General features: G+C 27.2%; 3 protein-coding genes across 4 annotated transcripts in view; 1 reads left to right on the top strand and 2 right to left on the bottom strand.

Annotated features, from left to right (window-relative positions):
• Positions 1-21,108, bottom strand: part of LOC122510581 — a 372,459-nt gene that overhangs the window by 224,699 nt on the left and 126,652 nt on the right. The gene's annotated exons all lie outside the window — the stretch shown is intronic.
• LOC122510582 lies at positions 6,628-14,515 on the bottom strand. The gene is made up of 7 exons (XM_043625350.1): positions 13,383-14,515; positions 12,554-12,669; positions 10,802-11,417; positions 9,305-9,387; positions 9,012-9,228; positions 7,976-8,101; positions 6,628-6,910 (listed from the first exon to the last, which is right to left on the bottom strand). Exons 1-7 carry the CDS (start codon positions 13,561-13,563, stop codon positions 6,663-6,665), a joined length of 1,587 nt encoding a protein of 528 aa, XP_043481285.1. The 5' UTR covers positions 13,564-14,515; the 3' UTR covers positions 6,628-6,662.
• LOC122510580 lies at positions 15,141-18,199 on the top strand. Its single transcript, XM_043625346.1, has 2 exons — positions 15,141-15,363; positions 15,654-18,199. Exons 1-2 carry the CDS (start codon positions 15,177-15,179, stop codon positions 18,119-18,121), a joined length of 2,655 nt encoding a protein of 884 aa, XP_043481281.1. The 5' UTR covers positions 15,141-15,176; the 3' UTR covers positions 18,122-18,199.

The following is a 21,108-nucleotide window of genomic DNA, read 5'->3' as shown; positions in this document are numbered from 1 at the left end:
CTAGGGAAAATCTCTAAGTAATTTATTTTCGTGGTTTCGTATTTTCGTAGCGGCGAGGTCCTTTTGTTAGCGCGCTACGGGAGGTGATCTTTGAAGGATCTAGAGCAGGTATAAGGCTACTTTTCTGTCTAAACTATAGTCTATTCTACACAATTTGGCTTCACAAACAGTATGCAAGCGTCTGTTTCAGTCAGTTAGGCATAGTCAAGCATGTGAAGAGCATATTAACTTTAAACTTTAAACGCGATTATCTGAAAACTACATTTTTCGAGTTGGCCGCACTAACAACTCGTACAATTTTCAACCGATTAAGTTCAAACTTCACAAACATCTTTGAAAATATATTTTTTAAGGCATCACGTAGGATTTTTTTTTTATTTTGTATTGTTCATTTGTTATTAACAATTTACTGACGATTTTTTGGTAGAATTTAGAAAGGTTAAATTTAGAAGTGCGCCATTTGACCATGGATCAATATATCGAAAAAATCCTACGTGTTGCTTTAGCTATTGTAATGTACAATAAATAAAAAATTATATACTCAAGATATTTCAAAATTTACGGGAACAGTTGGTGCGGCCACGGACCATATGCGCCACAGAGATGTCGACGGAAAACCCCAACAGCGTCGCCATTTTTCATTAAATTATTATGAAAATTTATATTTTTAAACTTCAAAAGATGTACAATAAACTCCTCATATTCCAATTTTAATTGACTTTATAAATTCTCTGCAAAAAATTCACAAAAAATGCCTATTTTTTCGGTTTCTAGAGTGGCATAACCCCTTAAGAAATAATTTTTTTTTAATTTACAGAATAGTCTTTTTAAAGTGCAAATTAAATAAAGTAACAAAAATATCGTCGTTTATGTGAACGTTTCAAACTTTAAAAAAATAAATTATAAATTAATTAATTTTATACCTTGTAAATTTATTTATAATAGGGTAAGTGTACCAATTGCTGCAGGTGCTCCTGTTACTATTTTCATGAAAAACCTGGAACAGCGATAAGTTTCTCTAAAATAACGAAAGTCTTAACTGAAGCAATTAAACATTTCGCTAATATAGTGAAATTTGTAATTGTTCCAGGTAAACTGTTTTTTTTCGTGTTGAAAAAAATTATTTTAAACTATTGCTCATAAAAATTGTTATTTAAACAATTACTAATTTTATTATTTAAGATCGAATATTGATTCGCGCGGTAATTGATACATCTATTCCACATCATTTATATTTGTTTTAATTTAAATAAACTATTTTTGAGAAGTTTTAAATTTTTCAGAAATATCTAAATATAACACGAATACTCAAGAAGGCTAGAGTTCTTGCACGAAGTACTACTTTCATAAATTGAAAATTTATTTCTTTTCAACATAAATGTCCCATTTTCTATTCAAAATGTGTCTTGACTGGAATTGCGCAGTAATTGGTACATTTGCCTTACATGGCCCAATATTATTGCAATAAAATTTGAATTTGAAAAAGATCTAAGCAAATTCGTTCATCTGAACATTTTGAACTTTCAGAAATATTTGAAAACAAATTATTTCGGCAAAAAATTTGTCTTCTTTAATATATAGAACATAATCTCCAATATGATAAAAATTTCGATACATCTCTAAAAAACAAAATCGACTATTTACCAACACTGGAGGTCAATCAACTTGCTGAGTTATAAGCGTACAAAGTCTGTGAGGAGACTAATTGGAAAGTTATTTTTCATCCAGACCTCAATAAATATTAACACAATTAATTTTTTTCCGAAAATAAAGCAATAAAGCTTTCTTGAAGGTAATCCTGATATAAGCCAGGTTATTAGGTCAGTTACACTGAGAAATCTTCTTTGGTGCTTTAAGAAAGAAAATCCTGACAAAAAATATTTTTCTTCTATTCTGTATCGAAAAAAAACAGATACGTATTTTTTTATTTTTGTTCAATTTGTCCAAATTTTCGAGTTATGAATTTTCGAAATTTTGGACTTGTAATTTTAGATCATACACCTATTCAGTAGCTCATAATTCCGAAAATATTGAGTTTAGGAAAAAGTTGTCAAAGAATGAAAGTTTTAGTTTTCTTTCCGACCTCGTGCAAATTGTTTCCCTCGCTTCGCTCAAAGCAGCAAACTTTGTACTCGTCGGAAAACAGCTTCTTTCTGTACTTGTTGCACAATATACTATTCCACCTAATAAAATATTGCAATATTTATAAAAATTATTAAAAGAAGTAATAAAATAAGTAAAAAAGTTGTAAAAATAAAACTAAAAATAATATTGATAATATAGCCTTACCCCCTCCCCCCAACTCTATCTCTATATCAATGAGGGAAAATAGAAAAAAAATATAGCATTTTCCTCTTCTCTTCTGTGCAAGAAAATAATAAAAATAATATGAAAGTTGAAAAAATTGAAACTATGAATAATTCCAGGAAAATTTTGAATAATAATAATAATAAGAGATAACAATAATTGATAATAAAAGTACAAAAAAATAAACAAAAAATAAATAATTTAAAATGGTTAAAGGTTTCTAAAATATTTTTTTGAATTAAAATAGTATATTGTGCAACAAGTACAGAAAATATTTTTTTATGTATTGAATATTTTTATAATTAAAAAATTTAACTATAAATAAATTTAAATAAATATACTAAATAATTTTTTAAATAAAAAGTTTGACAGAAAAATATTTTTCAAAACAAAAATCTGTAGATTTAATAGTAAAAAAAAGAAATAATTTGTTTTTGGTAAAAAATAATTACTCAATGGATAATATATTGGCAACTATATAATATTATAAATATAAAACGAGGGAGCTTAACGACATTATAAACTATTGAAATAAATAAATAATAAATAATAAATAAAAAAATTTGAATTAGCAGATTGTTACACTATATGTATAGCGTGTAGTGTGCGACTCAATTATATACTGCGGTTTAATCTTTACTGAATGTTCACGGAAGTGGCAAATATGAGTTCCCTTCCTTTTTCTTTTTTCCTTTATTAGTCTCACGAGGTTAAAAAGGAATTTATTCTCTCTCTATATATACTTGAGGTCATCCTATATGTACACTTTTATTTCTATATAAATAATAATATAGTTTTCTTTTGTCTATTTTCAATAATAACATATAAATATTATGCGTGGTAATAAAAACTCAATTATTGACACATAAATAACAAGAAAACAGTTTTCTTTTTCTAATTCAAGTCAATTAAGAATTGAGTTGTAAGATTTGACATTATCGATAATAGTAGCTCAAACAATTATTTGAAGGGATAACAAAAAACAAGGGAAAAGAGATGAAAAACAAAAACATAAAAACAAGCTAATATCTAATGGATAATCTAGGTTCAAAACATATAGAATCTAATATTGTATGTTTTGATAATTATTATTTTAAACTATTTTTTGCTAATTAAGACAATACCAGTAATCACAGTCATTTTTTTCTTTGAAATTGATGAAACAGTGAATTATTTTTTATTTTATTTATTATTATTATTTAATAATAATTATTGTTAGTAGGGGAGGATGGGGCAAGGATAGTTAGGTAAGACCTTTTCGGATCTAGCTGCCAAACTTGAATATGTATCTGCAAACGAAAAGTATTTTTGAAAGCCTGGTTATTTGGCTATAGTTTTGCTATACATTATTTTACTGTAGACTAAAATCCCTACAAGATACGAATAAAAAAGTAAAAAAAAAATTTTTTAACTATCCTTGCCCCAGGACCGGGGCAAGGATAGTTAAAATAATTCGAATGCTAAAAATGTCATAGAAAATCAGTAAATTTTCGTTTTCTTTATTGGATTCAGACTATTCAATATTGATATCTCAATTATTAAAAATATGTATTGAACATTTTCTGAATTTCAATTATTGTATTAAAATTCATCTGAACTAGAATAAGAGGTTTAACCAATTTTCTTCAGACGACCACCAATTTCTTGGTCAATAAGCATCGTTTTCCGTATATAATTACGTACCATTATGTATATCAACCTAAAAAGAACAATTAAACACTTTTTTAAAATTTGCAATGACATTAACAGGATTTTACCGTGCTGTATTATCTCTAACTATCCTTGCCCCGTGAGTCCATATTTCAGTTTTTTCTAAATTTTATGGAACAACGTGAATTAATTTGAAAATAAATACGACATTCGTGTTCAGCAGGAAATTCCACTCCGGAAAACACTTACGTAATTAAATATTCTGAAACTCTAATGTAGAAAACAATATGATAAACATTACGTTGACATTTTATCAAAACAGACTTTTTTCAAAAATCAGTTAAGGTTTTCCGTATAGTTTCCCTTAACTATGGCCAGAAAGGGCTAGGTGAATACGAGTACTTCTAATAAAAGTCTACTACGTACCGCAAATAGGGAGAATTTGGGAAGCTGAGGAAATTTGGAGAATTACATGGGGTTGTTAGATATGTACATGGAAAAAAAGTCCATTAATCATTAATGGATTAGTATATTACTTTGAGACGATACAATTTTTCCGTTGAAGGTTACTTAACTTTACTTAACAATTCAAAAACATCATTGAAGTATTAAAAAAGAGTCATGGAATGATTAGAATGCAGTATGTGACCAGATGTTTTAGATTTAATGTTGAATTGTTATCAATGGATGTTTGAAAGTTACTTATTATTTATTTGATGTCATTTAGGGCCAGTTTCACCAAACTAGTTCAAGCACTGAACTCGTTCAAAGTATGAGTTGAACGAGATCAAGTCTCTGCGTACGTTTCACCATCTACTTAACCACGTTCAACTCGGTTGAACTAAGTTTATATTTTAATAGATGAATTTTGTCGGTTTAAGCAGAGTTGACCGCGTTCAACTTGCCGAACTCTCCCGAAGCGCAGTGCGAACTTTTACGATTTGTTGATTTTCTTAAGGGACTACTATATAAAAAATTGATTAACCTTCAGTGTATTATTTACTTAACAAAATAAGTGGAATCATTATATATACAAAGCATTCTATCCCAAACTGACCCACTATCAAAATAAAACAATATTGCATGTAGATGCTTTGTTTCAACAGATTTAACTTTATTAAATGTAAATTAAATTAAAAGAATGTAAAGAAAGAAGGATTTTCAAAAAAGTATAATAAATCTGACAAATGTTTAGAAATATTCATATAAAAGCCATTACAAATTTTAAATGGTCATTTAATTGACATTCGTATTGAAATTTACAAATCTGATCTACTACCACAATCACAAAATATGTACTATTATGTTATTAAATTAAGAAAATATAAAGAAGGACTTTAATAAAAAAGTTTGGCTCTCTCTGTCTAATTTTGCTTTCAACAAAAAATTTTAATTTTGTAATTTTTGAAATAACTTTTTTCTTTATTAAAATTTTTATTCACTCTTGTCAAAATTGTATTTCTGACATGAAAACGAATCGATTCATGTATATAAAGTATATATTTTATCAATATTTATAAAACTAATCGGACGATATTTTTATTTTGAACAAAAAATTCAAATTTTGTATTTTTTGAAAATTTTTTTAATACTTTAAAATAATTATTCTAGAATAAGAAATTAAGCAATTGGTATATATATATTATATTGTGGAAGCTAAATGATCATGAAAAGAACAACTTGTTTTTTACTCCACTACACATTTTTTATTAAGGTTTTAATTTAAAATAATAGATATTAAGCTTAAAAGAACCTATGCGACATTTATATTTTAGGTTAGTTCAGTTGTTTATTTACATTCCGTGGTTAGATTTAAGCGCCATAACCACTAGGAAATTCTAGGGAATGTAGGTTAACTAAACGCGTTCATTTTAAACTGGGATTAGGCTGGTGAAACGCACTAGCTGTTAACTCTGACGATCAAGAGTTGAACGAGTTCAGTTGAACCAAGTTTAACCGCCAGTTGGTGAAACTGGCCCTTAATGTTTCAAATATTTTTATAACTAAATTTTATAAAACCACGAAATTTATCAAAGACTATACGAGTACAGGAAACTTTAACGCACGTTTACGAATCATTAGTGAAAGTTTGTGAAACGTTAGTTGACTCGTACTCTACTCTACTTTCGCGCATCGTTCCGAGATTCGCATATACGTATTATAATTACTTGTAATTATTTAATTACATAAATATATATATATATATATATATATATATCCCTTCTAGAAATAATTGGTTGAAATCGATTGAAAACAATAGAACAAAAATTTCTATCGATTTGAATTGTGTTTCTTAATTGGGTCGACCCGATTGAAACCGATTCATAAGTTGGTGGTCGCCAATCGTTCCCAATCGTTCTCAATTGAATAATAGGTTTTTGTTAATGCAGTGACAGCACTTTTATCGGCGGGAAAAATTCAAAAATGTTTATTTACCTTTTTCATAATAATACATTTTAGAAATGCATAATTAAAAAAATTAAAGTAAATTAACATTTTGGAAAATTAAAAGTGATATCTGCCACTACATTTGTAATTAATTTTTCAAATTAGAAAAAAATGAAAATCAATATAAATGTAGGTATAAAAATTATATTATATTTAAAAACATATCGATAAATAATTAAGACGCATTTACTGCACACGAATAAATAATGACGGTGAAGAATATAAAAGCTTTATAAAGTGTTTACGAGAAAACATGTTTAAGAATCTTTTGCTAAATCTCCAATGTATCCTAATTTCTCGTCGAAGTTTGCCATTTTGGATGCACCAGGATTCTCAATGTCTAGCTCATCTTCCATCTCATTGTCTGTCTCCTCCTTGTCATCACTTTTGCTTGATGGAAGATTATCCAAATCCGAGTCTAAATCTATGATTTCTTCTTTTAGAATATCAGATGATTCTTCATGATCAACATGATTATTACTCTTTTTTTTCTTTGACTTTTGTTCTGCAAACGTATGAAATGTTCATTGCTTAGAAAATAAATATTTATTAGAAAAATAAATCTAAACAATGTGAGCTTAAAAATGTGTAACTATTGTTATGTTTTGTCAATATCATTAAAAATTAAAAATAACTATTTTCACGACTACATTTCTGGAAATACATTTTATAAATTAAAATATTTTTAGAAATCTGTGTTAGAAAAGTTTTTAAATATTTTTTTTAATTTATCAAAAACGATTTATACAAAAATTTTTCAGATAGTCAAAAAATAATATTTTTGTCTAAGAATTTTTCTGTATCAAATTTTTGATAAGAAATTATAAAAAATTAAAGCAAAATAGTAATATAAATATATACATTTTATATTGTTGATTATAAACTTTAACTTTCTACAATTAAAAGAAACATTACATTTTTATTTAAAACATTTAACTCAAAAAAAAATTAATAAATGAGGAGCAAGTTTTCCAAAGTTGATAAATCCATTTTTTGTTTTTTCGAGAAATTTAAAGAAATGTCATTTTTCACATAACCACTAAAATTAATTTCAAGATAAAAAAATTGTAATTAATTATTTCTGTAGGAATGTTTTTTGAATTTAAAACGTTTTGTATTTAATAAATGTCTATTATTTTAAGGTTAATTAAAGGTTTTGATACTTTTTTCTAAAAAAAAGTGTTGAAAATAAAAATCATGTAGGTTAAGTCCAAATGTTTTTAAATTGAAAATTCTTGGTTTAAAAAATTGTTCTCTTAACTTCAACAGTGACAAATCGATTTGTGAGGTCCTTAATTTGTTAAATCTGTGTTTATCTCAATTTTTTTGGAAAATGGATTTACCAACTTTTGAAAATTTGCTCCACAAATAAATCGGTAAAGATTTTTTACGAGTTCATTTACTTAACATTGCAGTTTTTATTATTTTAAATAAAATATGAATAAATGATTTAAATTATTACCTGATGTCTTGTTTGAGATATATATTTTTTATATTTATGTTAGTTTCAAAAGAAATATGCTTTAATTTAATATTCAGCTTTTATAATAAACCCAACAGGAAAACTTACTTGGAATCAAAGGTCGATTCAAATCTGCAATTTTTGCACCAATGTATTTTTTTACACTTTCCACTTCTATGTCCACAAGTTCATCAGAATAATGCACACAAGTTTCCAACCAGTGTCTTGTTATTTCTAAAATTACAGATCCTTATAAATAATTATAAATATACGTCGAAAATGTGTTGTAAGTTTAAAAAAAACCTTTTTATTTTATGTATTCAGATAGACTATGAAAAATTAATTCTAGAAATTATTTAAGGTTAAAAAAAATTTGAATTAAAAATAAAAAAAAACATTTACTGAAATAATAATAATAATAATAATAATAATAATAATAATAATAATAATAATAATAATAATAATTTAGAAAAATAACTATTAAGGTAGTAGTCGCGCTGCTGGCTCTGGCCAAAAGTTTACCGGGCTGCTTACTAGAGTGGGGCAGTGAGAGTGAGAGAGATAGTTTAACTCCCCACTCTATTCATTTGTATGAAAATTCGTATAATTTAGTTATTTTTTTACCTTTTTATCAATATATTTATAGTTTGGTGCGGTCAAAAAATGTCATGTTTTTTCTATTCGTTTGTTTCATCTAATTGAATACTTTGGTAGTTTTATTTCAAAATCTGACGATTAGTTATCATATAAATATAATTATTAAACAAAATTAATGCATGCATTTGGTGCTCCCTCCATGCAAAATGTATGAACTTTGAATTCATTTTTTGAAGCTTTGAAACGGTCAAAATTAATTAAATTGGTCTCATTCTGTAGATAAATACTTCAGGAATAAGTATGCAAAATTTGAAAAAAATCTGACGAAAACCATTTTACGCGACTAATACCTTAAAGTTTAAAGTTTAATTTAAAAAAATTACAAAACTACAAAAAAATTCTTACGAAATCTACTTGAAATTAATGTTATGAAATTATTATTATTATATTAGTATACTTCCTTTTAATTTTTACTGATTCATTTTGTAGAGTATATTATTTAATTTGAAAAACTAATAAATTATATAAAGAAAAAAAGTAAATATACCTTTGATGCTTAAAACTTTAGTTGCATCCAATTTTTTTGGATTCCTCGGAGATTTTTTTTGCCTGTTACTAGGTTTTCCTGTGAGTGTAGATTCTTTAAGTTCTTCAGGTGTGAATAGCATGTCACACATCATTTTTACAAAAAGAGAGGGTGAGTCTGCGTTACAAGCTTCATTGTACTTTACTTTTGGCAGCCAAATTCCTTTACCAAGATGGATCTAACAGAAAATATTTTATTAAATCAATAAAACTATAATATGTAATTGATGTTTTGAATTTGACTTAAAAATTTACGTGATCATCTGACGCTCGCAAAAATCCAGAAGGAGGATATGGAGAACGGAGAGTGGTAGAGTTATTGTCCTTGAGCAACGTTGCTAAAATAAAATTTTATATTTTCTTAGAGTCAATAAAAGCTAAAATAAGAATAGATAATTATATTTTAAATACGTGTAAATATAAAATTCCCACTTTCTAACACATTTTTTACCATTTGGATTTAATTTTTAGTATTTTATTATTTCATTTACCTTAATCTCAGAAGGAGCTTAGAATAATTTTAATAATAACAGGGTGTCTAGCAATTTGCAGTTCCAAATTACCGTGTTTTCTCCCGGGTTTTGAAGTGATTTTCCCGGACAATTTTAAACTAAGTTAATAAGGGTTTAATAAAGTGTAATTTTTTTAACTATATAAAAATGTATTTAAATAAACATTTGATTTCAAGAAACTTTTTCTTATTCTTCCGAATGGTAAACAAATTTTTTCAAAAAATTAAAAATTTTGACATTTTTAAGAAACAAAAAATATTATTAACTTTTTTTAAAAAGCAGCATCATTTTGAAAAAATTTTTTTTATTTTAATAAACACTATCAAAAAAATCTGCGCGGATTTCTACGCAGAATTCTCGTGTAGATATGGTAAATTCTTGAGGATTTGATTTTTTTTTCATTTTTCTAGAGTAATCCTCGAGTTTTTTTTTCATTTTAACAATTTTTCTTGAGGAATCCTCAAGGATTATTTGTTTCATTTTCTGAATTTTTTTTAGAGAAATCCCTAAGGATTTTTTTTACTCTATCAATTTTCATTAAAGATTTTTTTGCATTTTATTAAGTATCCTCGAGAAATCCTTAAAAAAAATTTTCATTCTATTAATTGTTATTGAGGAATCCTGGAGGATTTTGTTTCATTTTATCAAATTTCCTCGAGAAATTCTCAAGGATTTTTTATATTTTTTAAATTTTCCTCAAAAATTTCTCGAAGATTTTTTTATTTTTAAACTATTTTCCACAAGCAGTAATAAAAATTCCTTGACAAAAATTAATAAAAATTAATTAATTAATAAAAAAAATCCTCGAGGAAATTAATAAAATAAAAAAAATCCTCGGACATTTCTCGAGGAAATTTGATAAAATTAAAAAAATAATCCTTGAGGATTTACCTAAATCTACAAGAGGATTCCGTGACGGTTTTTTTGATAGGAAATCTTAAAAGAATACCTTCAACAAAAACTTCACTAAAAAAACAAAAAAACAAACAAAAAATACTGATTTTGGAAAGAAGTCAAAAACATGTTTAATTTTAAACAAAGTGTCGAAAAGGGTTAAAAAATATAGTTTCTTAAGCAATATCAAAAATACCTCAAAAAATAGAAAATTCACGGATTTGAAGAAAAATTCCCGCGTTTTTCCTGATTTTCCGAGTCGCTAGACACCCTGGATAAGGTAAAAGAATTTTTAATTTACTCTCTTTGAGTAAAAAATAACTTTTGTTTATTACGATATGTATACCTTGAAATTCGTCGCCTTTTTGCTGCAATTTCTCATTTAACTCTTTGATATTTTCATTTAAATGTTGTATCTCAATGCGTTGTTCTTCTACTATTCTCAACTGTTGCTCCAAAAGCTTAGTTACATTGTTAACTGTTTGTTCGTTATTAAAAATTCGTAAATTGCAAGATAAATTATTGCAAACTACATTTGCGTCCGCTGTCAGAATTTCGTTTCCAATAGAAAAATTAGTTTCTTGAGGAATAAAGTCACTCACATCCATTAATGGAGACATGAGAACTGGTTCCTTGATTGTTTGTGGTATGGACGAGCTATGATCAATCTTTGATTTTTCAACAGAGGTTTTTCTTGACGGTAATTGGTCATTTTGATTTTCGGAACTTGAGGACGGGTTTCCTGAATCAATATTTTTTGGTTTTGAACGCAATTCGTCTTGTTTATCAGCAATTTGCTTTTTAATTTCCGAGGTTTTTTTTGACGGTAATTGGTCATTTTGATTTTTGGAACTTGAGGACGGGCTTCCTAAATCAATGATATTTTGCTTTGAACGCAGTGCATTTTGTTTATCAGCAATTTGCTTTTTAATTTCCGCAGCTCTGGCAGCTTGAGCACTTTTCTATTAAGTGAAAGAAAACATAATAAATAAAACAGGCAATATATTTACAATTATTGATATTTTTCAATATAAAAATAATTTGCCTAAACAATATAAATCCTATCCTGTAATGTAATTGAAACATAAAAAAATTAATATAGTTAGAAAAAGTGAAAAAATGTTATAAACATAATACTGCATTTGGGTGATTCTCCAAAAAAACTCCTTTTTACAAGTATGAAAAAAGAAAAAACAAAATTAATTATTTAAGCTTCAAAACATTAAGTAATATTAAGCTTTGAAAAATTTAACGTCTCTGTAACTTCATCATGCTTATTTTTATCTTTTAAGGGGTCGTGCGCATACCACGTGGACATTTTTGGGGGAAGGGGGGTTCATCAAAAGTTCACGATTGTCCACGAGGGGGGAGGGGGGTGGTCAAAAAGTCATTAAAAATTGTTCACGTGGTATGTGCACGACTCCAATTGAAGAAAAGATTTAAAATCAAAATTCACAGAAAAATAATAGCTTAAAAATGATTGCAGGTACTTTTTTTCGAATAAAGAACAAACTTCACGTGATTTTAATTTGAATAAAATATCAAAATAATCAAATTTTTTCAATTTAAAAAATAAGGCCAGTTTAAATTAACAAGTAATTGATTTTTTTTATTTCGAAACACTAACCAGAATAAATTTTTTTTAATCATAAAAAATTACTTTAAAAATTTTTAAATTGACTTTTCACTAACAGTTTGTAAACAATCGACAATCAATATTAATTTTTAATTTTTATTCAGAGGAATAACGGAAATGATGATTTCAACATTTTTTAATTTCATCTAATTATCAAATAATTTTTCTCACACTTGGAATGCCCTATCATGTTTGTAAAAGAGAAATTTATGCTTACAAAAATGCGATCAATTTTTAGGGTGTTAAATTAATAAAAATCTGATTAAACAATAACATTGTACAACTTTTCCATGCACGATGTTTAGAAAAAATAATAATAATTAAATATGACTTGATATTTTCTTAAATGGTTATAATTATTTAGAAAATCTTGAGGACGTACGAAATCAGTTTTTTTGGAAATTAGTCGCTCATTTATAAAATAAGACATTGTTAAGTATGTCTTTCTTTCTATTTAATTACCTTAAATTTGCCACTAGTTGAAGGTGCTTCCGACGATGAGGATGCTGAATCCAAAAGTTTATTATTGAATCGTGGTCTACTATTTGCTACAATTCTTTGTAGTACTCCTAGGTTGTCTAGAATAGGATTTTCATTCATTGTTTACATATATCTCCAAAATACATTTTTCTTAATTTTTATTTTAATATAGTTTTTATGCAATACCGGAAATCATATTATCTCCTCTTTTTTATATCTATGTAAAATAACTTACACAGAATACCGTCATTTTTAAGTTTGTGACAAAAGGGGTCGATTTGTTCGTTTTTTTAACACAAAAAATGCAAATTAAGTACAAAATAATTTAAGTATTCGAAAACGTATCATACAATATTCTAAAGGTTACCAGCTAGTACCGTTATAGAATTTTTTACAATTCTTTAAATTCAATTTTTATCGAATATTTTTTGTTTAAAAATATAATACTTGAAATAAAAAATAAAAAAACTATACTTATTTAAACTTACTTTATCTCTCAAGAAATGCAGGTGACAGAATTTAGAGATAAAAAATTTAGAAAAATTAAAAGTGACTTTTATGAAATGAAAAACCTTGTTTGTTAAAAAACACATTTAAATAATTAAAAATTTTTTCAGTTCCTTCGAGGTAATTTAGTATTTACAAATTTTAGACACTTTTTGGTTTTTACATAGTTAAAAAAGACGAGGTTCTACAATTTCCTATGATACTATATAACTTTTATAATACTATAATTATTGTTAATTTCTAAAACATTTCAATATTGTTTACATACGTATTGAATGTATAGATAAAAATATTTATACTTTACCTGCAGCGAATAATATAGCAACATTATCAAAAATGTTTTCTGTACCAACAACTTTATATTTCTTCTTTTTATTTACTGAATCAGCATTTTCTACCATTGGAGGCTTTTTAAAATCAGCATCTGTGAGAAACCTTTTTGTACCTCTTCTACTTCCACTTAAATATTGCACGTAAAAAAACATTATGTATTTGTCGAATTTTTAATACAAACAAATCGTCCCCAGAATTTGGCGTATTATTTTCACATTTGTGCTGATTCAAGATTCAAGTAGAAAAAGAGTTTCTACTTGTGATTTCCGAAAAAAAACCGAAAATTGTTTTACATACTATACGCGCGTATATAATCACAATATTGACATATATTTTTATTGTGAAAACGTGCATCGACTTGTTCGGCAAAAGTATACCTTGAAATTCTGAAGTCTACAGAAAAAAATTTCAAAATATGAAATCACAGGTAAGTAAACGTAAGAAATAGTACTTATTTTTTGTACAACTTTTTAAACCACAAAAACATTCACAGTTTCGAATTTTTTCTATGATGCCGGTTTTGCACGTGCACTATTGTCGGTGGCAGAAAATAATAAAAGATTTGAGTAATGCGCATGTCGAAACATTTGAAAACTAAGCAGGGGCGGCGATACTCCACACACAAAGCTTATTTATGCGTGAATTTCCGCAGTCAAAAATTTCGATTAGAATTTTCTTTTGTAGTAAGTAGCTAAAATAACAGAAATTTATAAATTAATATTGCAACTTTTATATTACTTAATACTGCAATTTTTTCATATTTATTCTTCTTGACGTTCTGTAATATAATAAATGAACACTTGACACAGGTTTGTTTTGACACCCCTGAAAGTTAGTGTATCTTTACAGACCAATTTTGATTGGTCATTTAGTAGGTTACTAGTGGAACGGACCAATCAAATAAATTGCACAGAAGTTGAGAAACTGTATCAAAGCATTTACATAAATATACGTAATATGTATACAAAATTTATACGTTGAATGTGGTTGAAATGTATAAAGAAATTTGCTGATCGTTATCGAAAGTGATATTGAATTTATTCTCAATAATTATAATAAAAAGTTTGATAAATAAATCGTAAGTATATTTTTTAATTTGTTGACAAAAATAAGTTGACAGTGTAGTTGTTTTTTATATAAATATCACACCTAACCTTAAAAAGTATTCATATTTATACTTTCGATTACACCTGAATGTATTCATGTCATTATAATTTTTAATATAAATAAATTAATAATAATGTATTTCTAAATTTTAAATATTACGTATGTCATTTAAAATGTCTTATTTCATTTAGATATTAATGTGATAAATTTAACCTCAAAAAGTATGTATATATTTTTACATCAACAAATATAACTGCAAAATGTGTTTATATTATACTATGTTGTATTATTTATTAAGTTTCTTGTGTATTATTACAATTTTTTTAGAATTTTAATGTCAGATTTTAATAAAAAATTTTTGACTATATAGTATTTTTTTTAAAAATAGATAAATTATAATTAGCACTTTTTATGTTTAATAACATTTTTATTTCTAATTATTAATGCCACAATAAAAATTTTACTTGCCAATAATTGAAAAGTGGTAAATTTAAATATACAAAATAAGGTAAATTTAGATTTATTTTTCAGTATAATTAATTAATATGAAAGACCTTTTAATTGTTATGCAAATAAAAAATTGTAATCTAAAATGTTTTTATAATCATGTAGCATTTGATTTTGTCACTTGTATTCATTGCTAAGAAAATATTATGAAATGAATTTGATTTTTAGTATAGCAGAAAAAATGGATGAAGATAAGGAAGATGGAAAAAGAAAAACCTACCGAAAATTTATACGACCGAATTATAAACCAAGTATGGTTTCTGCTCAAACTGATGCGATTTGGAGGCAACGTGCCATAGCTTTAGAAAGATCAACGCAATCTACTTCAAATAGAATAGGTAATTATTATTCCTATTATTACATTAAAGAGTCTAATGAAATTAAATGATTTTACATTATTAAATTTAAAAAAATTCTGTATAAAAAGTGTATTCAAAATTCTGTAAAAAATAATTATCTGAAAAACTAAAGATCGAAAAATATTTCAAGTCTTTTAGAGTGAATAAAATTTTGCAAAATTCCATTGAAAAATTTAAAGATAGTTGAAGTTTTTAAAGAATTCAATTTGATTTTCGGTACACTGTTTTAAATTAAATAAAATATTCCATGTTGAACTTCATTTTTTTAGTTGTACAACGTGAGTCCAGTGATGATCTACATGAATCGGACCTGCAATCAGCTTCTTCAACAAGCTCCAATGAAATGTCTATAGGTGAAAATTCGACTAATGACGTACCTAGAGACGAAGAAATGCGGATGGAAACGAACCAAGATTTTGATCAAGAATTGAACGAGGATTCAGCCCCAGGATCTAACGCACCAAGTGAGGGCTCAGGTAGCGAAGATTCTGATATTGAATTTCTCGACAACGAAGTGAACGGTAATGAAAATCCAAATTACACATATCCCTGGGAAAACAGAATTATGTTCCCACAATCTAACTTAACAGTCAGAGATGTGGTAGCAATGACCAGAGGATTCAGTCTACGATTTGGACTCTCATTAGAAGCGCGTTTAGAGTTAACAAATTTACTAAAGTTGTGTGCAGGTCCTGAGTTTGACAGTCTGAATTTGTCAAATTATAAAATGACTCGCATGTTTGAAGCTCCTGAAAAAACATTAACATTTTCTTTTTACTGTCCAGCTTGTAAAAAAGTATTAATTTCCCAACAGAACAAAAAATCACAAGTAAACCCCGAAGGACTGTGCGACAAATGTGGGTCGCGATGTAATTTGTCTACCAAAAAAGGGAAATACATGTTAATGGTGGATTTAAAATATCAAATAGAGCAATTGTTTAAACTTCGTGATGTACAAACTTTTTTAATTGACAGATATAGGCAAAACCCTGAAAATGATGGTAGCATTAGAGATGTTCAAGACGGAAGCTTATATAAATCGAATAATCCCACAAATTCTAAAAACGTTCTGACGCTTAATGTATTCTTTGATGGAGCAATCATGAAACGAAGTGGTAATGAAAGCTTTTGGGCTATTTTGGCATCTATAAACGAATTGCCAATCTCGTTACGTTTTAAATACATTATGCTAGGAGGAATTATGATGGTTGATAAAGAACCTGACCCGGATTTAATGAATTCTTTTTCAGAAGAATTTTTAAATGTGATTGATATTTTGCGTACGCAAGGTGTTGATTTGTTGGTAGGAAATCTTCGTATAAATTTCCTTATAAATCTTTTGTTTATAGTAGTTGACTCAGTTGCTAGGCCCATATTACAGTGTCGATGTCAATATAACTCATACTGGGGATGCAGTTACTGTTACCAAATGGGCTTTTACATTCATATAATTAAATATCCCTTTGACCCTGATTTTCTTCTTAGATCGCAAGAGTCTCATAAGCAGGATATTGATGATGTTAAAGAACGCCAACAAAATATGACACACAGAATGAACGAAAGGAATAAACGCCGTACTTTTGTCCGTGGAGTTAAAGGTTCTTCTAGTTTCATGAATTCCAATCAACGCGTTGATATGGTTTGGAGCTTTTCATTTGAGTATTTACATGCCGTTCTTTTAGGATCAGTTAAGCATCTATGGGAAATATGGACTGCAAATGGTTTCTTGTTTAAAGGCGATGTAGAAAACATTAACAAATTAATTAGTTGCATTGAAATGGTTTCGGAAATTCATCGAGTTGCGCGAGAATTCAATTTTAAGTCAAAGTGGAAAGCATCTGAGTGGAGATCATGGTTATTGTTCTTTGGGGTGCCCTGTTTAAGAAAGTATCTACCTTCCGAATGCCTTCAGCACTTCTCATTGCTAGTCAATACCATTTTTACATTATTGAAAACGAAAATTACCGAAGAAGAGTTACTTCAATGCGAACTCGATATAATAGAATTCGTCGGAGAGTTTGAGAATCTATATGGTCAAGAAAATATGACCTTTAATGTACATCTTTTGCTCCACATAGTTGAATGTATTCGACGTTGCGGCCCACTGTGGGCAACTTCGGCTTTTTGCTTTGAAAGTCATTTGCACGTGCTCAAGCAGTATGCACTAGGCCCTAAAAAACCAGAGCAACAAATGGCTACAAAATCTTTAGACATTCTTCAATATAAATTTGAAGTATCAAGAACTATTTTTCATTCCGAAATTGCCAGATTGTATTGCCAAAGAATATTTTCTTCTGCTTTGTTATCAACTTATGTTTCAGAAAGTACCTATGGTGTAACTTTCTGTGGAAATAGTTCACCCGTTCAAATTACAAATCCTGTCACTAATGAAATTATTGCAGGAGAATCTTTTAAAAAATGTATTTACAAAGGTTGCGTGTATAAAAGCGTAAAGAATACACTCTCGGAAAAAAGGAATGATACTGTTTTCAAATTAAAATCAGGTGGTGTTATTCAAGTTCAAGATATTGTGAGAACTGATAACTCCTGCTTTTTGTCAGTAATCAACCTAAATATTGTTGGCGACGAATTAGTGCGACATTTGTTTAGAGTAGTAGAAAGAGGTAATGTAGAAATATTAATCTCCATAACTGATGTCATCGAAAAGTTGATATTCATCGAATGTGATGAAACTAGTTATGTCTGCCAATTACCTCAGACTATCGAAATACAGTAGAGTATACCAACAAACGAGTAAAATGCATAACTGTACATCGAAATTTTAATTGATTTTTTTTTAATCTGATGTCCAATATAAAATATATGCCTATATGTAATTTATCTGCCTATTGTAAATATTAGGAAAAAAATTATTATCGTTCAAATGGATTATTTATTTTTGTAATGAACATTAGAAAATAAATGGTATATAAAATGACGCTAATACACTGTTTTTAATAATTTTATAACACCAATTGTCAAATTTTAAAACCAAAAATTTAAAAAGTTACTTTTATACAAATAAAAATTGTTTTTCATTTCATATAATATCAATTTTTCAATTAAATTTTTATTCAAGAAAAAATTTAAAAATTATACCTTTTTTTAATATTAATTTTCTATCAAATTCACTTAAATTTTTTTTTCAAATTAGAAAATATAAAAACTTTATTAACGATACTGAATAAGTATTGCAAAAACAAAATTTCAACGTTAAAATTTTTCAAAAGCAGAAAAATTGATATGTGTTAAAAGATATTTATAAAACAAAAATTTTTATTCAGATTACCTTATTTATGAATATTTCAATAATTATTAATAATAATAATTAATTATAATTAAAAATAAAAATAAAGTATTTTAATAAAAATATTCTAAGTTCGAATTCAAGCTCTTTGCGCTTGCGCCAACAATTAAAACCAATTGAGATAAAGTTTAACTTATTCATACAATTGAAAACAATTGAAACCGATTCATAAAAATTATAATCGATTGAAAACAATTGAAAACAATTGAACAAAATTTTTAAATGAATTGTTTTAAATTGTGAGCAACCGATTATTTCTAGAAGGGATATTATATATATATATTATATTATTTAATTACATTATTTTATTTTTTTTTATTTTTAATATTTTAATACCAGAAAAAATAATTCAGTTATTTTAATTCTTAAGTTTTTAAATTCTTAACTTGTTAGTTAATAACTTCAAAGTAAAAGTGTTTATATTAACGGTCCAACTTTTCACATGAATAAGTTATAGTCTCTGTATAATATTTTACATTGTGTTACGTTGAAAGATTTCAAATAAGTTGAAGATTAAAAAGATTAAAATTTTTTGGTATACCTACAAATAAAAAAATACCCTGACAAAGAAACAAAAAATTTATTTTCATTTCCCACTTCTTAAATCAAGTTATTGTAAACCAGCTTGGTTATAGACTTTTTTCTATTTTAATTCAAACTAGCGACATATACCTCACTCGCTAACGCTCGTTCGGTTGTATTTAAACTTATTTGTTTTTACTTATTTATTTTTATTTATTTGAACTAAGTAAATATTTACTGGACGCAAATATTTTAATTTATGGTATCAAATAAATAATTATTTGAACCAAATACAAATTACTTAAGTCAATTAAATGGAATAATTTTATCGCTGGGTTAGTGGACAAAAAGGACACCTCGAATTTTGGTTCAAAAAGAGGACACCTCGCTTTTTAGTTGAAGAAAAGGACACCTGGAAAATATTAATTTTAAATGCATTTTTGTTTGACGATAATATCGTTTTCTCCAAGTGGAATGTACGTATGTTTAAAGAACATTTTAGAAGTTACGTATCTTCCAGGTTCAGTGAAGAAACCACGTATCTTTCTGTTCCGTGCAAAAACTACGTATCTCTGTCAGTCGCTTTAAAAACTTCTAATAATATTCTAATATTTTTAAGAAAAAAAATTAAATTATTTTAAAAAATATATATTTTATTGCATCAACTTTTGAAAAAATTATTACTTCATAACAAAATATTAACTTCAAAATAATAATAATAATAAAAATAATAATAATAATAATAATAAAATGTAGATCTTCTAAAGTGACTGACAGAGATACATAGTTTTTGCACGGAACAGAAAGATACGTGGTTTCTTCACTGAACGTGGAAGATACGTAACTTCTAAAATGTTCTTTAAACATACGTACATTCCACTTGGAGTGAACGAGATGTGTAAAGTAATTGACTTATGATATTTTGTGCTCAAAAAACTATGAAGATAATATGTTCTTAAATCTTCTATTACAAAAAACAATTACATTACACATAGTATCGCCTAGTGATGCATAACGAGACTTTGTCCTTTCATAAAAGGAAAGAGATGAAACTGTAACATTCAATTGTTTTCATTGTATTTTTCGCGAGATTCTCGATATTCGCTCGTAATGCATCACTACTAGTATCGCCAAACGAAAGTTGATGTAAAATGAATATTTTCGACGTGTCCTTTTTTTCAACTAAAATGCGAGGTGTCCTCTTTTTCAACCAAAATTCGAGGTGTCCTTTTTTTCGACTAACTCATCGAAATGAAGGGAATATTACATTTCATATTCGGAATATTCTAGTGGAATGTTCCAGGGATCTTAAAGTAATATTAAAATGTCCGCCCCACAGGAATATTCCAAAATAACATTGAGGGAATGTTCCACGGTAATTTCGAAGTAATATTCCAGGATGATGTTGAGGCAATGTTCCACCGTCATATTAATGGAATATTCCAAGGTAATGTTGAATGAATATTAAGGGAATATTCCCAGAATATTCCCTGAAAATATTCCAAAATTTCATACTTTGAAAAAATTTGACTTTTTTCTCTTTATCTTCTTTCTTTAGTAAAAACGATTTTCAATGGTATTTTCAACATATTTAATATTATCTAGGAACATTCCCTCAACATCACCCTGGAATATTCCATTAATATTACGGTGGAACATTCCTTCAACATCATCCTGGAATATTACTTCGATATAATCGTGGAACATTCCCTAAATGTTATCTTGGAATATTCCTGTGCAGCGGACATTTTAATATTACTTCCCCAGTAGCACGTAATATTACAGCGATATTGAGAACATTGCCTTAACATTACCAATATTGCCTCAATGTCGTGGCATATTGCTGGAATGTTCCCAATATTACGTGCTACTGGGGTTTAAGATTTCTGGAACGT

The sequence above is a fragment of the Leptopilina heterotoma genome, unplaced genomic scaffold (genome assembly GCF_015476425.1).
Source record: "Leptopilina heterotoma isolate Lh14 unplaced genomic scaffold, ASM1547642v1 Lhet_70, whole genome shotgun sequence".
In the NCBI taxonomy this organism is placed as follows: Eukaryota; Metazoa; Arthropoda; class Insecta; order Hymenoptera; family Figitidae; genus Leptopilina; species Leptopilina heterotoma.
Note: the sequence above shows the minus strand (reverse complement) of the source record. Positions and strands in the feature narration are given on the sequence as shown.

Bases quoted from the DNA above. Each gene is read 5' to 3' on its own strand.
- LOC122510582 (XM_043625350.1), bottom strand. From the start codon at position 13,563: ATGTTTTTTTACGTGCAATATTTAAGTGGAAGTAGAAGAGGTACAAAA. The intron at 11,418-12,553 runs GTAATTAAATAG...TTCACTTAATAG, and splicing joins CAACTAGTGGCAAATTTAAG to AAAAGTGCTCAAGCTGCCAG. The intron at 8,102-9,011 runs GTATATTTACTT...CTGTAATTTTAG, and splicing joins TAAAGTTTTAAGCATCAAAG to AAATAACAAGACACTGGTTG.
- LOC122510580 (XM_043625346.1), top strand. From the start codon at position 15,177: ATGAATTTGATTTTTAGTATAGCAGAAAAAATGGATGAAGATAAGGAA. The intron at 15,364-15,653 runs GTAATTATTATT...TCATTTTTTTAG, and splicing joins ATCTACTTCAAATAGAATAG to TTGTACAACGTGAGTCCAGT.